General features: G+C 40.3%; 1 protein-coding gene across 2 annotated transcripts in view; it reads right to left on the minus strand.

The window, feature by feature from the left end:
• Positions 1 to 471: 471 nt before the first annotated feature.
• Positions 472 to 25,549, minus strand: part of LIN7A (lin-7 homolog A, crumbs cell polarity complex component) — a 122,620-nt gene continuing 97,542 nt past the window's right edge. The window contains exons 5-7 of one of the 2 annotated variants that reach the window (XR_004620815.1): positions 11,797 to 12,015; positions 9,169 to 9,331; positions 472 to 5,828 (exon numbers count right to left, since the gene is read on the minus strand). Coding sequence is in view for 1 of the 2 variants with exons in the window: in XM_002916775.4 (XP_002916821.1) it covers positions 11,797 to 12,015 (219 nt within the window). In the remaining variant the exon portion in view is untranslated. The remainder of the gene's footprint in view (positions 5,829 to 9,168; positions 9,332 to 11,796; positions 12,016 to 25,549) is intronic. The other variant, XM_002916775.4, reaches the window with a different exon arrangement.

The raw sequence follows: 25,549 nt of genomic DNA on the forward strand, positions 1-25,549 counted from the left end.
TTAATTATGTTGAAGGGGCTAATTACTCAGTACTGGGGAAAAATAAAGACAAAACAAAAAGTTTTCTTGAGAAGACTCCTTGCTGCCACCAACAGGAACCAGCACCTAAGCTGCATCATGGGGAGGGGCAGAGTGAGAACACATGTAAATCATGTGTAGGATTCTTCTCTGTGAGTGAGCAAGATGGAAGCAGGAGTCTGTTATTCCCACAGGAGGTGTCAGGTCCTGTTAGCCTCTGGAAATGTGGTCGCATCCACCTGACTGTGGTTCTAACATTAGGCCAATCTCAATTTCTGCCTTTCATATCGGCTTTAGAACCAACCCCTTCAATAGTATGACCGCACTGTATGGTTTGGAATGAAAAAGTACAAGGAACTTGGCATCCAAACATTCAGGTACCTTCAGCATCTAAAAATCTTTCTATATCCATGTTTTATTATTTTTTAAAGATTTATTTATTTATTTATTTGAGAGAGGGAGAGAGGGGGAGAATCTCAAGCAGACTCCACAGTGGGCACAGAGATCATGACCTGAGCAGAAACCAAGAGTCAGACGCTTAATCGACTGGGCCACCCGGATGCCCCTAATCCATGTTTTAAATGAACTTAAAAATCATTTGATAATGAAGACAATACTTCCAGTCTGGTGTCTAATACTTTTACTTCCCAGCAGCATAATACCACTTTGGTCAGGTTGAACCACTGCACAATTTTGCAGCTCTTTCAGAAAAATAAAGAAAACAATTGGAAAGACGCAATCACATGCAATGGTGAGAAAATAGTACTATTGCCCGATCTGTCCCTGGAAATGTGAAATATCCTTGGTTGAGCTTCACACTGTGTATTTATTAGAAGCCCTTACAGCAAGGGATTTTGTTTGTTTCTTGTAGCACCAAATAGACACAGTGGCTAACACGTAATTCTGAAAAGTCTTTGACATATTTATCACATGTCAAAGTTTTTCGGAATCTGTACTTTATCCATGTCCCTGGCTTGAAGTGTTCTTCACGAGTAAGCTGTAATGTAAGACTGAATTCTCAGTCTGCTTCTGCCACTGATGTACTGTTGGCCTTAACACTTCACTGTTATCCTTCTGTATACTACTTTACAACTTCAAAGTACTTTTATATACAGCGACTCATTTAATGACTCATTTGTTTAATGTAATGGTGTCGCCAAACCACAGATAATGGTTAGACACATGAACTCTTGTGTTACCCTGCATGGTTTCAGATCCCCATTTCATCTTCTCACTGTGTGACCTGTACAAGTCACATATCTGTGCTTCAGTTTTCTTGTCTATAAAACGGAACCTACTACATTGTTGAAGGGATTCAATATTACAGTCTATGGAAAGTACCAAGCACAGTAGAACCTGGTAAGAGCTAAGTAAGTGTTATGAATGAATGACTACTCACCTACCTTGCTGCGATCGAACTATGGTGTGTGGATAAACTTATTTCTGAGTGATGCGTTTAGAAAAGCAAGCTCACATAAAATCTGAGCAGGGGGTCTTTCATGATTTCCACGAGTGAGGGATTTTGTTTCTTCTGTCGGCTGTGAAGAGGGAGCTGATGGACAGTTAACTGTAGCTCTCGCCAGAGTAAGTGTTGAGGAGTTCCTCACAGTAAGCCCTGGGAGAGCACTATGTCTGTCTTGTTTGCCACTGTATTTCTAGAACCTAGCATGTACTCGGTGCACAGTAAATATCTGTCAAGTGAATAAATACATGGAAAAGGCTTAGTAGCTATGTGATCCATCTTTAGCTCAGGTACATTCTAGAAATCAAATAGGAAAAGAGTGATCTTTTGAAAACAGAAGATTCAGAGATGTGTCCCCAATTACTATGAACTCCTTAGAGAGAAGTTATCAGTAAATATTAAAGGTGATATTAATCCTGTGCTTGATGTGATGACTTTTCTTCCTTTTTTAAAAATTGAAACAGAATATTTTATAAAACTCATAAATGGAGTTCTATGTTTTAATCGCCTTTGCAAAATGACTCAGGGAGCTTTCATAAAGAACTAGAAATGTTGAGCTTTCTTCATTGTTAAAAATTCTTAATCCTCAAACACTATCCCTTATCTAAATGGCCTCAAATCCTTGAAGCTTTTAAAGTAATTGAGTCCAAATTCATCTATCTGAAAAGTATTTATTTATGAAGAGAGTCAATTCTGGTTCTATGAAATTCAGAAATTACAGTGCCAATTACTGTACGCTGGTGAAATTTTTCAGATTATCTGAAGGCAAAACTGATTTATTTGCCTATCCACCTACATCCAATCGTTCATTCATTCAACAAATACCAACTGAGCGCCTATTGTGTGCCAGGCTCTACACCGGATGTCAGAGATCTGGCAGACCCACAAAGCCCTCGCAGACCTTTCCCTCGTGGAGTTTATGATCCAGAGTGGGCCGCGCTGGGTAGGACGGCCCCGTGTTTGGGGAGATACTGCCTAAAGCTGGCTTCCCTAAATCTTCCGCGGCGCATTGATTTCTACTTCACAACGGTATCGAAAGCTGGTCTTATTAAATGTCTGTATAAGAAATACAAACTAGCTAAAAGAGGAGACATTCAGGCATTATTCACACATTCACAAATATCTATAGATGTTTAAGATAATGTAGACAAAATATCCCAACGTCTTGGAGTCCTAAAGGCACAGCTGAGTAAAACGAACTGAGATCCCATCAGTTTGATTTGTCACGGTTGAGAACTGCATTTGTAAATTGATGTAATCCATCTCTAGCCAAGTTCTTCAGAGACAGCCTTGAATTCTTAAAAAGCCCCTGAAAGCTAGATTTTACATTTAGATTTTAGCATTGTCTTAAAAGATAGTGGTAGTTCACAGAAGGAGAGAATTCCCTATTGATTACATGATTGAGGGAGCCCAAAAGTCTGTTACTCTTTCCAAAGTCAATTGTAATTTAAGCTCATTATCTCCCCTCGGATCTTCTATTTAAAATGGCAACAGAATCAAAATGTAAATGCCCCAAATGGATAGGTTCAGGTATTCTTTCACTAAACTATACTCTGTGTACTGGCCTTCAAAATCACAGCAGGAAAGAGTTTAGCAAAATCTGGCCACCAACCTAAGGGAAAGAACTCAAATTCACCAGGATCACCGAGGAACAGTCATACCAGCTTCCCCCCTAACTTTGAATATCTAATTTCTTTATGATATTCAAGAGTGACATTCACGGAAGAGCAAACTGATATGTCTCTAATATGATTTTGGACACGTTAGTGGCTCTACTGTGATCATTAATGATAAAGAACATGGTAATGTTTTCCCCTTTCCTTCTGGTTTGGGTGAAACTTAACCACAAAAGGGCATCTCGAAGTCTTAGGGACAGAAACTGTTGATAAAACTTTAGTGGGGGGGTTATATTTCAATAACCAGATTTTACTGAAAAAAAAAAACAATAAAACAACAAAAAAACAAAAACAAAAACCTGGCCATTTGGTCATTTGTATGTAACCACTGTGACCTGTAATCGGTCTTTGGATGCCTTAGGTGTGATGGATTGCCCCGTCACTTTGACAAAGGACTTGGCATACATTTATTAGCATTTAACATTATGCAAATGAAGCATAACATACAAAGATATCTAGAAAACACAAATGTAAGGTATCTGCTCATTTGATAGCTGCTTCCATAACACCGTGACAATATTTATATCGATGTGAAAACATATAATTTCATATCAACCATACAGTTATGGCTAAATGAAAACATACCGTAAGCTCCAAATTTATACAAGGCATTGAAATGTGTTGAAATGACCATTTTCTCATTACAAGGGTGCAATGATTTCCCTTTATGAGAATCTGTGGCATCGCCTGAATAGCTTTAATATTTCTTTGTTAAATGATAACTAAAATATATGTTTTATTAAATTTTTCTTATAAAAATGAGAACTATTTCAAACTGAGTAATACACGGAGTCTCCATTCACTCCCTTTAGTCATGCTTAGCTCTTCTGTAAACCTATCTTACATAACATTCAGGGTCCACACCTTTGCCCACCCCCCGCCCCCGCCCAGTTTTCTCCAGTAAAAAAAATGATATGTTTTCAGGATGGTTGTTGGAATTGGTGTACCTCCTAGTTTCTTCCCTCTTTGTTCTCTGTTGGATGATGTACTGTGAAGAGTAGGCAGAACTTGGTATTGACAATAACGCCCCCTGACAGGGCAAAATAAAATGTGCTGGGTAGTTCTGACTTGTTTTATTTTGTTTTCAAGAAATAGCTCTTGAACTGAACTTCATCAATTTCTAATTTGTGGGACTATCTGAAATGTAAACTTTATTTATGCTGGGGAATCAATCTCTGCATTTGAGAAAAGGGAATATTCAAATATTTGCCTCAGTTTTAATGCCTTATCTAGAATGTTTCAACTGAGCATTTATTCTTTCTTCAGGTACATTTTTGTGCCTCAGTTATTTAAATGCCCAAATGATTATTGCTTCCTATTCATCCCAATGAGTAAAGTCAGACTTATGCACTTAGAGTTATCATAAGTCAAAGTGATGATCTGTATAGGGGGCTCTCAACAGGTCATTTTCCAGCAAGTGATACTTTCTGAAAGATATCTCTTTGTCTATTTTCCCACATGAGTATGTGTAATGAATTAGGCATCTTTTCCCTCTAGAAGGAACAGCTTCTCTTCATTCACAATATTATATCCTGGTTTACATCTGCCTAATTTTAAAAGGAATAATACTTCTGGTCTTAGATTGCCAAAAATATCCAGTTTATCTTTGGGGAAACTAATTTAAACTTTCTGTGACATATATATTTGTATATATTTGAACACATATCGTAATTGAACTTTGTAAAGCCCTAAGCTTTAAAATAGTAAATAAATTTCTATAACGACATATTGGTGTAGGTAGAAAGAATTTAGATTTCTCCAGAGTTTATGAATCACAAAGTATAAAACTTAACCAAAAGTTAGGTCCTTTGTTAGTGTTCTCTTACCAGATTCATAACATTTGGTAAGAAAAGACCTCAGTTTGTAGCAAATACACTCTGATAATATATATTTTGTGGAATAAATATACATTATATTCTGTTAGAATTCATAATCATAGATACAAGCAATACTTAAATTAAAAAAAAATACCCTACTAGAGTTCTCTATCCTTGCCTCTAGCAAACCAAAAGTTGAGTGAAAACTGGCCCACTCCATATTAAATTCATGGAAACAAAATAAAAAGCCAACTGCTTCTAGAACCCGAACAGAGTATAAATAGTATAACTTGCCATTTTCAAGAGGGGAATAAAGGTTGAATTTGCAATTAACTGGAATTCTAATTCAGACAGTTCAGCAATATGGATGTGGACGAGGTCAAGGTACCGGGCAATGCGGGCAATGCTTAGGTTTCTTTTAAGTCGTAACAACCTTGAACTGATGCAGTTTGAACTATAGCCTAATGAGGGATTTGTTAATCTCTGGAAAAGCTATAGACCAAAGACTCACGTCATCGTGGCCTGGTGATTTATCTGGAAAGTCATGGACTTGATTCTTCTTGTACTAGTTCAGCCTGCAGACTGGAAAACCTCTCCCTTTACACACTGAGAATTCCCACTGCAGTGAATGGAAGGTCTGTGCGTGTAAAGAGCACGGGAGCAGTGGGATTCAGCCCCAGAGAAAGAAGGTGTCGAGTCGCCTTGGTAAAGAATTTATACATCACGTGTTCACAGATTCTTCACAGCTATAATTATCAATGTGGCCTTTTCCTTTTACTATGTGCTGGGATTCTGAAGCACGGTTTCGAATTCGTGACTATCCGATCTTTGATCAGGTAGCTTCTCTTTAAGGACCTGAAAGAGGGGGAAAGAGCAAAAGGAAGCCAAGGATTAGCATTCATTTGTCAACGACAATATGCTAAAAATATCAAAAGAGCGTGTGCTATGAGAGAACAGCAAGAATTATTTTAGGCTCTATCACTCATGCACAATCTTCCACGTATGAAAAAAAAATCGTTGGACGTTTGCAAAGGAAGTAATTATCAAATGAGGATGGAAAAGACAGTTATTCCCAAAAATGAGCTACAGAATGCCAGTTGGGAAACATTTCAAATGTAAAACATTGCTTCTTCCCAGTTTCGGATGATTCTCTTTTTCTTCAAGAAGGCAAAGGAGAGCTAACCTTTACAGTGTGATTCTCTCCGGTTGGGTCACCGCCAGCAGTCTCCCTCTGACAGGCGGGAGGCACCAACATCCTCGCTCCGAAGCAGATTCTCAGACCTGCTCCCTCTCGCACAAGCTCAGCCTGACCCCAAGGAGAACGGAGCAGGCAGCGGCCCATATGGTCAGATCCGGAGGAGTGGCCTCCAGGAACTCTCTCCCCAAGCCCGGCACTCCTCCCCCCCCCCCAATTCTTTCCTTTCAGACAGAACAGTGGTTTCCGATCTTTGTTTTTAAAGTTGCAGATACTTTTATGCCCTTAAATGCGAAGCATTATATACAAAGCAGATATTTACAAATTGCGGCAGGCCTTGAAATCTGCCTACTTGGCGTCAACACCCTCCAGCGGGCACGCCTTCCGCAGAGGCGCCTGGAAGCCGCCCGGGCTACGGAGTGGCTTCAGAGCCCTGCACAAGGCGGTCGTGCGTCCTCAGGACTCACCTGAGAGCGTATTTCACGCAAGCACTACCGGGTACCTACGCTTTCCCTGCTGTGATACGACTGTGCTCTGCAACTACTGACTGCTCACTAATGGCCGCGTCTTTTGTTAGAAGTTTTTCTCATTCTTTTCTTACTTAATCTCCCTAACAGGCCATTTCACTAAGTCTTCTATTGAATAACTTCCTACAGGTCCCCGAGTTGGCAAGCGACAGAGATCTAGAGACTGAGATTTAATGAATGAATTTATTATATAGTACGTGTGCCAAGGAAATGGGACTCCGAACAGATGACTTGTGGTAACAGTCTTGGATCTTTTCACCGATGCAGAGGGTGGGGAGGGAGGAGGCCTGAGGAATATGCCGGCAGCTGAGAGATCACCGGGCATCCAAGATGTGGGTCACGGAAATACCCGCTGGGAAGAACCACTGCACCAAATGTTCTCATTATTTCGCTCATTCCCTTGATTGGTAATTCAACAGATCAGCGATTTTATTTTTTACTTGTTTAAATAAAAGACTTTTTTTTTTCCATATTAGTGTAAATTTTATCGCTCTGATTGCTTTGCTAACTTTTAAAGGAGCCGTTGTGGTAGGCAGAATAATGGACCCTAAACCTATCCACATCCTAATCCCTATAATCTGTTAATATGTTAGATTCCCTGATAAAGGGAGATGAAAGTTGTAGATGGAATTAAGGTTGCTGAACAGCTGACGTTAAAACAGGGAGAAGAGCCGGGATTGTCCAGGTGGGATATATGATTAATTTAATTAAACGTGGAAGATGGAGAGAGGAGGAGGAGCCAGGGAAGGGGGCGGGGACGACGAAGCAGAGGTCGGAATAATGCGGTGTGAGGACACAACCACCCCTGCTGGTTTGGAAGATGGAGAAAGGACCATGAGGCAAGGAATGTGGAGAGCCTCTAGATGCTAGAAAGGGCAAGGAAATGAATTTTCCTTGGAGCCTCCTAAAGCCCAGAGAGACCATGCTGGACTTCAGAATTATAAGATAATAAATTTATGTTACTTTAAGCCACCAAATTTGTGGTAATTTTTTTGAAGGCAGCAGTAAGAAATGAAGACAGCTGAGGTGATGGAGTGCTTTGAAGTCTGGAGTAAACGGTAAGGGTGAGTTGGATAACTCTAACTACCGTGAGAATGAATCCCTGGAAAGCTCATCTGAAGATGTCTGTGAGGAGGGATGGAGATGTAAGGGCAGGTGCCATGGAACAAAGGAGGAGAATAGCACAGCGGTGCAGAGAAAGAGGCTTTGAAGCCCATGTTTCTGGGTCTGAGTCACGGCCCTATCACTTATGAGCTGTGAACTATGGTATAGATTTTTTAAAAATCCTACATGCCTAGTCTCTTCCTTCTACCATTAAAAATAGTACCTACTACCCTTTGGATTGTTGTGAAGGTTAAGTAATTGAACATAGATGAAGCGCTTAGAAGAGTTTTTGGCACACCCTAATTGCTTAGTAAATGTTATCAAGGATTCTGATGATTATTGCTATTATTCCAGTTATCTGTTTGGTAACTCTGGGGTCCTTGGATTCAATTCTATCAGAGTCGTCTTTTGAGGCTGGTTCTCTTGGTTCTGCAGTGTTTCCCTGGATTGGACCAGCAGGACGGCGGCTGTGGCACTGGTAGTGGGAGGTTAGAACAGTTGGTAGTGGACAAGGGAAGGGAAGCGGGGGCCTGACAGTCTGTGAGGCCACTGGTAAACTCCAGCTGCTTTGCAAGTCTGTTAAGATCCAGCCTGGTTTCAAATGAAATTAATTCTCCACCATCAATCCAGCAACAGGAGGTCAGAGAAATTTGACAGTCTTTTAGTTTTGACTTCCTCAGAATGTTGACAACTCAAGAAGGATTCCTCTTTCTTCCTCCTTTTATTCTTTGTGAATCTGGGTGAAATATGGATGTCTATCAAATCATGCTTTAAAAAACGAGATGCTTAAAGCTGAGTAAATGTAATTCTCTTTGTCAAGAAAGTGGGGATAGCATAAAAATAGCTATATTCCTATTCTCTGTTTAGGTTTCTATAATTCACAGTGATCATCTCTTAGAAAATGTACCTGATTATCAAACATGGAAGTTAGGGGAAAAGACAACTGAGTTTTATTTCAGGTGAGTATGAAATTAAAAGTGGGCAAAAGAGATATTCTCCACACACCACTTGCATTCAACCTATTTTCCATTCGTATGCACTATTTACCATTACTTGTTACTTAATAACATACCATTTAAGATTTTAAAAAATTCCTAATTTAGAGAATAGAAATTGTATTTCATGTGATAAATGATAAGACGGTATCTGACAAGTATGTTGCTTTACCTGGTCTTTGCATGACTTGTCAAACTTAAAAAAAAAAATCAAAGATCGGTTCAAAGTAAATTGGTCAAATTAGCTTCAAATTTCTTCCCCAAAGCAACCACAGTATGAGTTAGGAAGTGTAACAAATCCCATTTAATCCTTAAAAATTTAATTAATTAAGAGTTTAACAAGAGCTAATGTAGGTCTCTTTGACTGAATTCACCATAAAATCCATAGATGACGTGACTCGGTTGTACTTCATTCGTACTTGAAATGGCCACCACCGTTTCATCTCAAGGGGCCACGAGCGTGTGCGTAGCGAGGGCCGTCTTGGCAGGCATAAATATAAATTTCACGTTCATTTAAATAGAACTTTCCTGTATCCTCTACAAGAAAAAGAGAGTTTGTAAATGTCTTTTATTAAAAATGTTAGTCTTTGGCGATGAGACAATAGGAAATTCTGAAGTGATTTAATGAAGACTGAGGGAGCAGAGAAATGCAGTAGAGCGCACGGCCCAGCAAATACTTATGGCCAAGTTGTATCCTTCCAAAGATGATTGAATGGGTATAATAGTGGAAGCTTTTAGTAAGACCTCAGAAGTCTGAATGGCAACATATTTCTTTCAAAACACTTTAGAATAATTTTACTGTGGGCCAGTGTGGCAAATCAATTAGGAAAACGGTACAAGTCCACAGTATTGAGGGTAGAAGAAAAAAAGTGAGTTAGCAGAAAGAGTTCCATGTCTGACTAAAGAATTGTGGATTGTTATTAGAAAAAAAAGACCTTTGAAGGGATTCTGACAGTACCAAGCAAGGTGAAGTACCTTTGCATTCGGAGTGGATCAGAGAGGAGAAGGATGTGGGCAAAATGACTTGTCCAGGCGCATCCCTATCACTCCATCCCAACCCTATCATCCTAGTCCAACCACCATGTCTCTTGGCTGGACTACTCTACAGCAGCCTTCTAATTAGTCTCTGCTCTCATTCTTACCTTGCAATAATCTATTTTCCTCAGAACAGCACGAGTGATCTTTTTTAGTACAGAAATCAGATCATGTCACTCCCTTGCTTAAAACCTTTAGTGGCTTCCACTGCAATAAAATCTAGCTTCCCTCAGTGATTTAAAAAGCTTTCTGTGACCTGGCCCCCATCTACCTCTCTGTCCTTCCTCATTATTTCCTAACTAACTACCCCAGCTTTCTTTCTACTCCTCAAACATCAAATAGCTCATGTCTCTCTTCGAAGTATGCACTGGCTAGTTCCTTTTCTTAGGCTCATTTCTGGCTTCTCCTCAGCATTCAACCCCAGCTTACATGTCATCTCCTTTGCGACATTTCCCCTGATCACCTAAGAGAAGGCTGTCATCTAGCCAGTGTCTATCAAAGCACTCTATTTAAACTCTGTGAAGTACTGGTCCCAATAGGTTATTTTCATTTACCTGGATGTTAACTATCTCCTCCAACCAGAATGTAAGCACCATGAGTGCAAGGACGTTGCTTTGCTCAGGCTGTTTCTACAGCCCATTGAACAGTGTCGAGCCCATGGCAGTCCCAAATAGATACTTACTGTTGACGAAATGTAGTTTTTAGAGTGAATGGAAGGTGATTTTAGATGAAGTCACCAAACTATGGAATATATATAATAAAACTTACAGGCTATAAAAGAAAGATAGACTGCTGACTTCTCAGCACTGTCTGAGGATGAATCCTGTAGGTCTTTATACTTCCCCATGTAGCTTCTCCTTTTTTTGAGTGTCACAAACCACTGAAACTCTCATGTCATAGCCAATGTTTCTGGTTGTGCAAATAGTAGTCTGATAAAACCACTATTACCCATTGTCATTGTCCCAAGAACATTTGAACCTCACTTCAAAATCAGATTTGCAGACATCATAGCGGAGAGGTATGCTATGCTATTAACTGTCTCTTCCAAAGGAGAGCAAGGACAATTTATAGAACTCCAGACTATCTGATGTTGGCAGATGAAATGCCTGCAAGAGCAAAAAGGAAAATAATTCTAGGCTATTTGAAAGTGTGGTTGTGAGGGCTCCACGAAGCCATTGCAACTTCATATCATTCATCTAAAAAATAGGGTTTTAGGGATACTTGCCTGGAAGGGTTTTTCTGAGGATAAGGAATAACATGGGAGAAGAGCCTGGCACATAGGAAGCACTTCAAGATGGTGATTCTTACTCTTCACAATTTTTTCCCCTGAATTTTCTTAAAAACATATAGCAACGCCTGACTTAGCATTTTTGTCACAAAGTGGAATTTAGAAAAAGGCCAGAGCATCACATTTTCAGTGAGCACCCTCAGAGAATTTCGGATTTCTCGGAGCACGCACACTGTCAGGTCTCCCTGTCATTCTTCACATTGAAGTAGTTTTCCAGTAATTTGTATCAGTATTCTAAAGAGATCTTCCCAGGATCGGCACTATGTGGTTGTTTAGTTTGTACACTGTGCAAAGGCAACTGGCCAAGAGGGTGAGTGAGGGGCTGGAATCCAGCCCACACTCTTGTCATCTAGCTCTGTGTCTGGGGACCTGGGTTGCACAGAGCCTGTGTTTTCCTACTGTGTATAAAGGTATCCTATAGTCTGTACCTGGCCCTCCCACGTATATTATTTTCCGAAGTTATCTTACATTTGCAGAATATGGCTTGAATGGCATATAAAGTTAGCGATTGTCTTCTTTGCATTTTCTGAGGTCATCTTTTTTTTATTTGCTTAATTGATTGGGGGGGCATTATTAAATCTAATGACTATATTCCAGCTGTCTCAGAAACCATATCAAAACTGGAAACACACTCGTGTGTGTCAGGGACTTCCTTCGTGCAGAAGAAGGCACCTCTCACCTACGACATGTGGTTCTGCTGTGTTTGTTGCTGCTGCTGCTGTTGCTGCTGCTGAATTAGCAGCTGCTGCTGCTGTCGACGCCGGGCCGTCCGGAGCTTTTCGAAGCGGGCCTCCATTTCTTCCAGGACTTTGGGGGTGTATCGGACAACCAGCTTGACGCTGTCTTTGGCAGCCTTGAGGAGTTCCACCGCTTTCTCATGGTGCTCCCCTTCCACGCTCTGAAAAGACAGTGACAGCTCTTAAAGGGGAGAGCTCGCACGGTCTTCTCCCTGCGAGACCGATCTGCCATTCGTATCTCGTTAAAATCCCAGTTTGGAATTTCAAGAAGGTCCCGCCGATGGGATGCCTTGCCAGCATCGTTATTATTTACTGCGTTTGCGGGCGAAGTAGAGGCAGGTCCGGACGCACCAGGGTACAGAACAGATGGAATGGGGGTTCAAGTCTGGAGGGTGAGAAGGGATCAAGACCTAAGATATCACGCTCACGTTTAGAGTGGGATTTCTTTTTTTTTTTTTTTAAGATTTTATTTATTTGACAGTGAAAGACACAGCGAGAGAGGGAACACAAGCAGGGGGAGTGGGAGAGGGAGAAGCAGGCTTCCCGCTGAGCAGGGAGCCCGATGCAGGGCTCGATCCCAGAACCCTGGGATCATGACCTGAGCCGAAGGCAGATGCTTAACAACTGAGCCACCCAGGCACCCCTAGAGTGGGATTTCTAAATCTCATCTGCAAGAGTAAATGCACTGGTCAAGAAAATTCTGAAAGAATTTTAAAAAATAGTAATAAAGGGGAACTTTCCCTATCAGATATTAATGTTATTAGGAATCTATCACGATTAAAGCAGTGTCTTGTTTTGTAGTGAGAGAGAACACAGAGTCCAGAAGCAGATCCATCATGTGTAAAACTTTGTTATATGATATATGTGGGATTTAGACCAAAAGGGGAAAAGACTGTTAAATAATGCTGCTGAAACAAATAATAACTAAATGATAGAAAATAATGTAGAGCCCCATCTTCTAGTATATGCTAAATATAACTGATTAAAAATTTACATGTAAAAATAAAACCATTAAACAACTAAAATGAAGCAGAACTGAAACGTTCATCTTGCAATAGAGAAAGAATTCTTAAGTAAAAATGCCAAGGGAAAAAAATCACGAACACAGATTTATAAATTGTAAGTTTCTAGATCTCATATACCATAAAAAAGCCAAATAACAAACAGGAAAAAAATATTCTCAATATCTGACAATTCGTTCATATTCTTACCATGAAGAACTCTTGAGGGTCTATAAAGACCTAAGCAAAATGAGCACATGAACTCAGGGACAAACAATAATTAAAAAAAAAAAAAACCCACAACAAAAACCTGTGAAAGGATGTCTAAGCTCCCTTGCAATGTTAATATGGTGAATATGTGTTTTTAAAAATAGGGTGTATTTGCAAGGATGTAGGGAAATGGGACTGTCATATACCGCTAGTAACTTAACACAAACTGGCACAATTTTTCCAGAAGGCATTATTGTTATGCATTGAAAAAACTGCTTAAAGAGCAGTTTATTTTCAGAGAAATTTACTATGGATATAATCAGATATGCACGCATACCTATAAGGTAGGAATGATAAAGCAGAAAGCGAAAAATAAATCACTTCTTGGCTTTTGAGTACCGAGGCTTTTAAATATCATGGTACAGACAATAGTTGGGAAACTATGTTTTTACTACAAGTAAACACAAAGAGGTTTCTTTTCCCAAACTTTCTAAAGATTCTCCAGGTTGGGATTAGGGAGAAGCAAAACAGAAGAGAGCTGTAATCAGACATAACAGGGCCCCAAGAAAGGGAGATAATCTTCCCTGTCAGCTGATCCTCGGGGCAGATGACCTAACTCATATTTCATAGGATCAAAGTGCAAAGGTCTTTTTGACTTGCTTCCTGGATAAAGCTCCCAGAAAGAAGGAGGAGACAGGCTGAGAGAGTGCCAGAACACCAAAGGGTGGACGGAAGTGGCCGGGAAGGCCTCCCCCCGCACCCCAAATTGGTGGAGATCACATTTTACAACCCAAGCAGAAGGGGGACTAAAAATGGGTATTACATTGAGTTACAAACAAATAAAGTAAGTTGCGTTTCAAGCACACTTCAGTTATATCTGGAGATTCATAATTGCTACATTATACAGATTTGGAGACAAGAGATTGTGTTCCAATTTTATCACTTGCTTCAGCAAGGTGGATGTACTCAGAGAAAAAGAAAATGCTTTGAATTTAGCAATGAGGCGGCCATCATGGTGCATAAGAACTCTGGTCCATCCTGTGCTGGGAGCACCGGGCAGATACTAAGGATTGAAGAAACCCCCATGATGAGCCCTGGAGGCAATTTCCAGAACCACTCCTTCACCACGTCTGGGGTAAATGGAGAGCAAGGGATTATAAATAGCAGCTGGGCAGACTGAACTTTTGCCTGTGGCTAAAGCCTAGGAAAATAGGCTTGTTCATTGATCGATTCATGCTCTTGATTATTCATTCAATCACGGACTTGGTCACTCAACAGATGCTTATTTAGCATTTATTCTATGAATTCTATTCTAAGTTCTTTGGAAGAACATTAAAGGATAGGGGAAAACTTTGACAACTTTGTACAATATCAGCCCTGTTTACAGTGTGCTCAAAATTTCCTTCTAATTTACCCCAAGATGAATTGTTAAGATGTGAACTTCTCCTTCAAAAGGAAATCTGGGCGATTTGGTTGTTCATGCCTTTCTCTAATTTCTTTTTTAATATTAAAATTTATGTGTTTATATATTTCAATAATACTGGTTCACCCGTTTTCCAGGCCAGATGATTAGTCTCCAAACTCCTTTTAGGCTTTTGTTCTATTTGCTTTCATCTAATAGAGTTGGAAATTCTAGGCCAGACCTTTAGAGGCCCATTATCCCCGTGTAGGCACTATGCCTGCAGTTCAGAATTGCCACGGGAGGGTTGTGGTACTAATAGATGGGGCCATCCAGCTCTCACCATAGGGACAAGAGCTTAGAGAAATATGGCTGGTGTGCCATACCCAGCCCGACTGAACCATCAAAGAACCTCTCCCACCCCAAGCTCTGTTCTCCCCCGTACAGTCAGCAATTTATTAAAAAGCAGACTCCATGGTCTTCGAATCTAGAATTTCTGCCCTGATGCTCTCTCTCTGGTTTAGATGAGGACTCACGCTCCTTCAGCTCACCACAGCTACCAGGTCTCCTGCTTGGACTCTACCTTTAGCTTTGCTTTCTTCACCAGGACACAGAACCTTCTGATGGGATCTGGGCAGAGTGGCATACTTCAACTCCGAAAAATGCTTTGTTCAAATAATACAAAGTATATAATTGAATGGCACAAGAGAAACTAAGGAGGTAACTCACAGATTCGAAGGAACGTACGTATGTTTGTAGAATGCACTATTTCAAACACTCTTTAACTTTACTATTTAATTATTTTCAGAAAAGTGTCTCAACTCTTGTCTTAATGACTGACCTGGGTGGCTTCTTCCACTGGCTTTGCCTATTGCATGAATACTTTTGAGTGCATATGCTCTCCTCTTTAACCTATAATTTATCTCTTGAGTGCTTTTAGTCCCTCGGTTCAACTTTTTAAAAGAGAGCTGTGTTTTCTTTCNTTAATGACTGACCTGGGTGGCTTCTTCCACTGGCTTTGCCTATTGCATGAATACTTTTGAGTGCATATGCTCGCCTCTTTAACCTATAATTTATCTCTTGAGTGCTTTTAGTCCCTCGGTTCAACTTTTTAAAAGACAGCTGTGTTTTCTTTCTCTTTCTTTTTTTCTTTCTTTCTTTCCTTCCTTCTTTCTTTCTTTCTTTCTTTCTTTCTTTCTTTCTTTCTTCTTTCTTTCTTTCTTTCTTTCTTTCTTTCTTTCTTTTTCTTTCTTTCCTTTTTTTTTTATTTTTATTTTTAGGTAAGAACAAAAAAGCAGATCACCTTCCCATGGAGCTCTTATTCCATGCATAAAAAGAAGCCCAAACTAGCTTCTCAGTTAGGGTATATGTGTTGACGTGCAAACACCTGTTAACAGGTATTCCTTGAGCCCTGAAAGTCTATCACCTATCCCTACTTTTGGCTTGTTCTACTTCTCACTCTTAATGAAAGTATGCCTTATTTCGAGCTAAATATTTAAAACATGTTTTGAAATGTAATAGCTTCTTTGTCCACAATTGAACTGTTTCTATCAAAGCTGTACATATAAAAGCCATCCTGACTCAGAAATTGTCCTTTGTGACACCTAGCTCAGTAGGAGCAGTCACTAAAAACCTGCAGCACCAGCTTGTCACAGAGCAGAACTTGGCCCTTCTGTAATATGAGGAAATCTAGCAAGACTTCCCATTTTAAAGCAAAATCCTCTCTTGCATTTAAAATTGGAAAGTCTATATGATTAGAGTTCATTCTTTTCCTTTAGAGTTTTGGTGTACTTAACTGCAATTTTAGGAACTCATAAGCAAGGATTCATTTAGGCATGGGGGAATAGTAGGTACCTAGGAAACATTTAAACTAAAGAGAAGTATGGCCCTGAAAGAGAAAAGGCCCTAAAGAGAAATGTTACCTACCCCACAGTCGTGCATACTTTGACCATGATCATTCACTGAAACGAAGTAAAAAGCACTAGGAAGAATAGACATTTCTATCCTGAAAACATGTATTTCTCCTGCTAAATCTTTTACAAATACACATAGAAATCAATATGAGAGAATTCAAATCATTTTTTGTCACTTCCAAATGCATAAATACAAGCTAATAAAATATTAAATTGATATAAAACCATAATCCTATAATGTTAATATATGAGAAGATATTTCATTCAGGAAGCTGGGGAAAAAATAGCTCAGTAAAAACCAGATGATACTGGTTTCATCAGCAATCTCATGCAGGAGTAAGTTCTAGGAAGCTTTAAAGTTAGCTAGTTTGATGAAAGTTTAATAAATCAGTGCCTGGTAAATGAACCAACTTAACAACATGGCCAGCTTCTGATCTTTCAATAGCTTTTCTATTTCCACACGTTGGGAGATATCAAAATGGTTGCTATTTCGTGGTATGCTCAATTTCCTAGTTGCTTAAGAATTCTTTCTAATAAAAGAGAACTTTGGATCACACTTGCAGACACTAATTTGCTCATGACTTGTGTTTCTTTCCCCACTGCAATAGAGAAACTAGTTGTTAGAGTTTGACCCTGACTAGCCCTCAGATAGAAAAGATGCCCGTCCTGAGAAGGAAGCTTGTTATCTGTGCATAATTAGCTGCCAAATGGTCCATGCCCAGGTCTTTATGCAGGTCTTACTCTGTGGGGATTACTTAACATAACCCTGACAGAGTTTGCTGATAGAAAAGTTGCTTAAACACTTTTTCAGATAACCAAGAATTGGCTCTACCTCTCAGGTACTCTAGGCATATCTAGGGCCAAGTTTACGCATGGGCTCCTAACACGACATCAGTCATTCCTTCAGATTAAGGACCAAATGATGTGACCAGGGAGTAAATTTTATTAAGAGAATTGGGTCATAGTATCTAGGTAGCTCAGAAACTCAGAACATTATAGCTGTGAAGACCCTTAGAAACAATCTTAGTTATCTCCTTGTATTTAATTTTTTGTCTCGTTAACATCCTTCACTACTTATAGTGTCAAAATGATTGTCTTGTGATGAGAACTCTTAAGATGAAAAGTTAGCAACTTTCCAACATGCAATACAGAATTATTAACTACAGTCGCCATGCTGTACATCACACCCCCATGACTTACTCATTTTATAACTGGAAATCTGTCCCTTTTGTATAGAGATGGGTTTTTTGGGCGATGTGAAAGGATAGGAACTAACAAGGGTAAGATCGGTCAACTCCTAGCTCTAAAGCGTGTGAGCTGGCTAGTGAAGGAGCAGCATGAGGCTGTGTGAAGGGATCACTATTAGTGGGTGATGATTCTCACGTTTGAAGTGGTCCAGTATAGTCAAAGACAGACCTACTCCTTTTCCACAAAGGTTACAGTGACTGATCATTTTGTTCTTATGGTAGTTTTTCCTTTAGTCCATTAAGGCATTTTATTATTTTGAGAGTGCGTATGTCTATATTTAAAAATGTGTGTGTGTGTGTGTGTGTATACTCTAACATTTATTGAGCACTTACTAAGTGTAAAGCACTGCTAGTTACTTTCTGTGCATTATATCTAATCCTCCTAACTCCATAAAAATGGGAATGGAAAGCTTAAAAAATTTATCTGAGGCCCCCAGGTAGTAAGTGGAACAGATTAAAATGAACTGAGATTCATCTGTTTCCAGAGATTAGGCTCTTACTTACCAAATCCATAGCATTAAACAAGATAATAAAGAGAAAGAAAATATCATATGGGGGGCTATTCCCTGTTTGTGGTTATTTAGACCAGTAGTTCTTAAACCTGGATGTCCATAGGAATCAAGTGAGGCATTTTTAAAAATATTAGCGGGCTGGCTGTATCTCAAACTTGCCATATCCTCAGCAATGTGACCTAGGAATATGTGACTTTATAAAACTCGGATACAGCCAGCCAACCGGGCACTGACTTGTAGATCAGTGTTTGGACATAGTAGTCTAGACTATAATTAACTCAAATAGTAGATAGTCAGAGTTTCTCTGTTATTCCAGGAAAGAGAGTTACGTAGGTTTGAAAATCTTATAATTTTGCCTTGGTGTAGCTCTCGAATCATCATTTTTGGTCACTGAGAAAACCCTACACATATTAATTGGGTATTTAATTAAGAATGAAATATCTCTGCACAAGCAGCAGGACATATTCAGAAAAAAAACTTTTCTGACTTTTTGATCCATTCCTTTCCTCAAATATGTTAATTTCCTGTTCTAAATGTATTCTCTTTTGCTGAAGAAAAGTGGCAAGTGTATAAAAAGTATCACATTTATCCCTTGGAAAAAATATGCTAATATTCTCCCATAGTACTCTGTTCCTGCCTAAATGCTAATATCTATTTCAGTGCACTGTAACTTATCGGTTTACAATCATTCTGCTGTCACTAGACTGTCCAAGGGCAAGATGAGCCTTATTTATCTCTGTGCCCAGCATCTATTGTGTGCTCAATTAATAGTCAATGAATAAACCATCTTTCTCCCTTCCCCCCTCCTTCCCTCCCTCCCCCTGCTTCTCTCTCTTATGTGTGTGTGTGTGTGTGTGTGTGTGTGTGTGTGTGTGTATCGCACTTATTTCCATTAGGCTAAGGAGCCAGTACTGCTTTGCTTTGAATTTGAGCTTCTTCACTTCTCAGCTTTATGAACTCAGACAGTTGCTTAGTATCTCCAAGCTTCAATTTCTTCATCTGTAAAATTGGCATCATAGACTATCTACTCCTAAGGATCATTATGGGCATTAAACTTAATGTACACAAAGCACCTGGAAAAGTATATGACATTTAAAGAAGGTCCAAGAAATGCTAGCTCTTTGTGATAATCTTACTGCAGGCCTTCAGGTGCTCAAGGACGAAAGCAACAACAAAATCTAATTTTGGAGTAAGTAGATAGTTTCCTCTATATTATCTAGGAGCAAAGTTTGCTAAATAAATTAACAGTGGATGGAGTTTGCTGGACTAATATTACCAACTATTTAGGTAAATCAACTGCGTCTCATCACTGTCAAGTAATTTAGAAGCATCATTTCCATACATACAATTGATATGTTAATTACAAACAATCATCATTTATTCATGAGAAACTATTCTTCCTGGTCCCTCCACTGTGTCACACTTGTTAGGGAACAGTGGGCAGGAGATTTGCTTGATAGCAGCATGTACTGTGTGAGCAAACTTGAGAGGGAAAGTCATCAACTAACCCAACACTACAGAAGAGTGGAGAGGTTGACGGGAGAAAAGAGCGTCCATAATTACACATATTTGCATCCTGTGAGAGGAGTTATAAATATAAAAATGTCTGAACCATGAAAGCAGAGAGAGCAGAGCATTGCCAGCAGACCCAGGGGGCAAAAAATCCTAGAGAGAGCAACAGCTTTAGAGGAAAAATCAGCACCAGAAATCACAAATCTAGCATTTGGGTGATCTCAGCCCACCTTTCAGATCTGGAGGCTAAAATTGGAAACAAACGCAGCTACCACACCTCAGTTGTAATGCTTTATAGTAACTGCTCAACTCGTGATGTTCTGGAACCAAATGAAGGAAAAAAATTCCTGATGGTTGTGCGGATGAAGATTAAACACACACACACGTAATAAATACACACACATTCAATAAACATATGTACACACACATACACATACACACGGTAAACAGACACACACATACACAGACACACAACCGTCTTCAATACAAATGTGAGCACTAGAGATCTGGAAACAGAAGCAAGCTGCATGGGAAAATATTCTTAGAAAATGAGATCTTCCTATCAGTCTGTTAATTTTTGAGGAGTAAGTTTCACCAGAAGTTGAGGTAACAGCGAACCCTTCCCAGTCATGATTCACCTGATTTGTGCTGCTAACATGCATGCTGTGTCCGCCCTCGCTCCCCAAGCCATGACACCCTGTGACACCAAAGCCCTGAGGTGCAGACTCTTGCCGACGTTCAGGAGCAGTCATGTAGAAACGGCCCGTTCTCAACATCTGCCCCCGGGTGTGGTCTGGCAAACGGGAGGGGGTGTGGAGGTGTGATAACCACCATCCCACATACCCCCAAAAACCGCCTCCCCCGAACTCCACTGAAACATGCAAATACAGCTCAGCCACTAAAATTTAGTGTGACTCCTTCATCAAATCATCACACTGACCCTTCGTGTAGCCCGTGTGACAGGGCAGAAAGCTCAGGGATTGGAGTCAAGAGGACTGAGGTGTGTGAATAGTAGACAAATCACTGATTAAGATCTTTAGAAAATGCCCTTCCTCTTTGTGCCTCTGTTCCTAGATAGAGACAGTCTCCGGTTTTGGCACTGATGTCCCAGGAAAGGCCTCAGTCCCGGGCAGCCCACCACCGTTGGTCAGCCATTAAGATGCAGGAAGATGTTGCAAAGAGTACAGAGTAGCGCCTGGTACGTGCTCTTTCTTCAGTAAATACTTGTTTGTTTTTAAAAAATCAACAGCCCTGTGGAGTTTGAATTTTCAGTGGACACGAGGGGATGCAATTTTATCAAAGAAGGACAGGTCCACAGAACACCAAAGGGCAGCAGGAGGAAGGCGAAGGGAGGAAGACATCTGACTTAAGGGAAAAGTTTGAAAGATGGGTTTTCCGGCACCTCGGTCATTATTGCTCACTTGGCATTCTGCCCAAGACCTTCTAAATGCAGACCTAGTACCGTGGAGCAGACCCGCCTCTACTGCACAGCGCGAGAACGGTGGAGCCGGTTCACATGTCAAAGTCTCTCAGAAGGAGCACCCCGCTTCAGGTGCGCTCTTCCAAATGTTGACGAAGCAGTGCGGCCCGCCTCGACACTGCCTGAGATCCCTAAGGACACACACCAAAGCCCAGCCTTCGACACTGCCTGAGATCCCTAAGGACACACACCAAAGCCCAGCCTTCAAACAGTCCCTGCGGCATTTTAGGATCAGTGGGCTGTTGTCGTGATGGGGACAAGGCTAACACTGCCAGGTTCTCTGACAGATTTTGCAACTTAGAAAAAATGCTTGATCAAAGGAGGTGTGGGGGAATCTTATTTAACTAAGCATGGTACACATCAGCCTACAGTAACAGCTGGGATTCTGTCAACCAGAATAGTGTTTTGTTTTTGTTTTTCCCTTTGGTGCGATCTAGATCTCACAGAGACCATTGTTTTCTAAGGGGTGTCAGAGAAAATAATAGGTTCCTGAAATTATTCAATCAAACCCTTCAAAAGATACGCTTTATTCTTTAACCTGTTTTGGAATCCTAGACGCCCAGGCAATTAATATAAAGCATAAGGGAGAAACATAAAAAATTTAGGCAGAAGTTGTCTGAGTCCAGAGCTGTCAAATGTATTTCTTGTGAAGTGTAAAAAGCAGCAGGGACATTTATGTTGCTGTGTACCATGAATAATAAACATTAATAATAGCTATAACATTTAATTTGATTGCAGAGACTCGACATTACAGATGCCTTCCTGCAGGAGAAGTGAACATTTAAAGGATATTTTGGGTTTAAGGTCCAATATCCTCTGGCTCTGCATATAAATGTCTTTTCCAATTAAAAACACACCCACAGAATATTCTTGGATTTGTCACCAGTGACTTACACGAGGAGTTTTCAGGTAGGTCCACAAAATAAACCTTATTTCAGATGCTTAACCTGGCTCTAACCTCCAAAGATTCTTTTCACCCCTCTTCTCTGGTTCTTGCTGTCACTGGGCATGCAGCCACCCAAACTGGACACTTTGGGGACATCTTTCATGCTCTTCTCTACCCACATCCAATTAACCTCCATACTGATTAATATTCATTTCCCATTTCCCATCTCATCTCATCTCCCTCTTATTTCTTATAATTTCTTGCCTGGATTTTAAAATACCCTCTATCTTCGCACTTTTATCATCAAAACTCTTCTCCAGATTTTTGTCTGAGTCCCTTGGCCTTTCCACGCTGTTGCTTAAATCCGGTGAAGAGCAGAATATGCACGGCTCTGTCCTAGAGAGCACGGACTGTGCCACATCAATCCTTTCTCCCCACTACTCAGCTTAACTTATCTGGGGAGAGCTGGCTTTAAAGCTTTGACCTAAAAATTACCAGCTGCATGATTTAGGGCAAATTATATCATTTCCCTGAGCTTCAGTTCCTATACCTGCAAAATAGTGTAATATTTCCTTCAGAGGTGTTGTTTAAGATCTAATGAACTACCCATGTAAAGTAGCATGTACGGAAACTGGCCCACGGAATGCACCCAAGAAAGGCAGGTTTCTCTATCTGATGAATATTTTCCCATTTTCTAGAAATAAAAATAAAAACTTTGTATAACGTGCAAAGTACTTCCCTGAAACAGGTGGGCCCAACCCTGTAGCCTTATATTCATTTTCAATGTATGGGCAACACGTATTGTTTTTACCATGTATTTTCATGTTTCCATAATCTCTCAGTCTTATTCCCTCAGCCTAGAATGTCTTTCCTTCATTCTCCTGTGGTAGTAAATCTCTACTCATCATTCAAAGTCCATTCCAGATAGCCCTTCTTCTCTATCAGGTCATTTTCTTGCTCCAAACACCTTACAATGACCTACAAGGACCTTCCCTCTGTGCCCACAGCTGAAAAAAACCTCTTCAACTTTGCCTTCTAAGACTCCCCCACTCGTTCATACTCCAAATCACACTGGAGTTTGTTTTTGTATCGTACGTGCCTTACTCATTTCTGCCAAAATTTAGTATGACTAGCTCCTTCTCATAAAGGGCTCAAGTACAAAAAGTGCCAGATGTTACTATTAGTTAGGGAGATACAGATTAAATTCAGAATGGGACAAAAATTATCCAATTATTTTTAAAAATTGATAATGTTGCCAAAGATTTGGTGAAATTTATGTTCTCATACAATGTAGAAGTATAAATTGGAGGTCAATTTGGCAGTGTCCATTAAAATAAAGTACGTCCATATCCCCCTAATCTTAGCCCCATGGCAGTATTCACCCTAGAAAAACAGTCACTGGTGTACATGAAGATTTTCATTAAAGCCATGTTCACAATAATAGACAAAACAAAACAAAAAGCCAATTGGGTAACAAGCTAAATGTCCATCAGTGGGGGAATGCTTAGATTAACTGTGGTACTCACACACCACAGAATATTACAGAGCAGATAAAAATGTAAGTCTATACTGACAAGGGAAGATATCCAAGACATACTTCTTAAAAAAAAGAAAAAAAAATCGATGTATTTATTTGAGAGAGAGCGAGCGAGCACTAGGGAGGGGAGGGTGGGGCAGAGGGAGAGGGAAAGAGAAATGCAAGCAGACTCCCCGCTGAGGGCAGAGCCCAACGTGGGGCTCGATCCCATGATCGCGAGATCATGACCAGAGACAAAACTAAGAGTTGGACGCTCAACAGACTTGGCCACCCAGGTGCCCCCCAAGACATACTTCTACATGAGAAAGCAAGTCACAGAATAATAAGTGCATATGAAAATATCAGTGCATTTTTAAAACTTACTTATAAAAATAATAATACCTAGCATTCACTGAGTGTTTACTATTAGGTATTGTTCTAAGTGCTTTAAATGTATCAAAATAGTCACCCTTCCTAACAACCTGGTGAGGTATGTAATGTTATCATCCCAATTTTGTATGAGGAAATTGAGGCACAGTAAGTTTCCAAGGGCACACCATTCATGGGTAATGACTCTGTCTCCCCACTTGCCTTGTAATCACTGCTCTGTATTGCCTTATATGTTTATGTCTAAAAATAACTAAGTAATTAAATGTGTGTGTGCACGCACGTGCATGTATACCTGAGTGCAAAGAAAAATGTTTGCATAAGTACCCACTCTCACAGCATTTCTTCACGAGGGCGAGTGGAGGGAGGAAGGAACTAGAATGGAATGGAAAAGGGGCAATGGTTAAAGGGACTCTAAAAAAAAAAATTGACTGCAGTCTTATCACACTGAACTATTTGGAAATTTTATAAGGATGCATTCATATATTTTTGTATAATATGTTTTAATACAATAGCCCAGCATCATCATAAGAAAAATGAGAGGGGAAAGTCCTTCTAGAACAAACCAAAGGTGGGACAAAGGGTAATGTGGTTTAAAAAGTGCTTTGAGCCAGAGCTTTGAAGTAATCTGAGCAAAAATAAATTACAACTGGAATTGCCTGGGTAATTTAGGTGAGATGAAGGGATTTTAGCTGCATTACCGCAGAAATCACAGAGGTAGAAGTGGGGTCTGTGCGAGCCCCCGAGATTCCGTTTGACCAGTCACGACTGAATGTTTTTTCTGCTGGTACCGTTACTTTGCTGAAACCTGCCTGAGTTCTCCTTCCTTCCATGTCCTCTCGGTTGCTCATTGGCCTGTGCTAGCCTTTCAGTTATACGGCCTGGTAGATCATTCATGCTGACGAGGGAACGCTATGTACATCCAGGTTCTCAGGGCATGATGTTTGACTAAGAAATGGAGAGGAAGGACTATGAAATACTGCAGGTTTAAATTTTTGCTTTTCACCTAATGGCTCCTGAGATGAAACACTGCAGTGATTTCAAGCTTGATGGATGTGGGATCCCAGAGACCGGTACAAATCAGTCCACCCCAGGAAGTTTTTTGAAAATGACGTGAGTCGACTTTATATTCCCACTTTCATATGATTATTATTGATTCTCTGCCCTGTCTCCCAAATAACAATGTGGGGCAACGAATAAAGAAACACAGCTATTCCCTACATAACAGATTCATAATGAGACCTGGTTCTCCTCTACTAAGCAGTAAGCTATGTCCACGCCTGGTTGCCCTGCGTCTAATTGTGGCCCTTTCTAAACCACTTTTCACACTGCAATCACATTAAGCATTCTAAAATGCACATTTGATTGTGTCACTCTCTTGCTTCAAATCCTTCTGAGTCGCCCTATCGCTTAGATACAGCCCGAAGTCTTCAGCCCAGTGTGCCTCATTACGATCTGGCCCCTGCTTATATTTTCAGGCTGCAAAGAGAAGAATTGGCAATTTTGTCCCGGGTCTGCACTCTATTCTTGTTCCCCATGAGGCTTGCTGCCTCCATTTACCTACAGCATCTGCTTGTCTGAGTCTCGTCCGTGGAGGAGCCTCGTCTGGCCCTCCCATGTCCCAGGTACACG

The sequence above is a fragment of the Ailuropoda melanoleuca genome, chromosome 15, assembly GCF_002007445.2.
Source record: "Ailuropoda melanoleuca isolate Jingjing chromosome 15, ASM200744v2, whole genome shotgun sequence".
Classification (NCBI taxonomy): domain Eukaryota; kingdom Metazoa; phylum Chordata; class Mammalia; order Carnivora; family Ursidae; genus Ailuropoda; species Ailuropoda melanoleuca.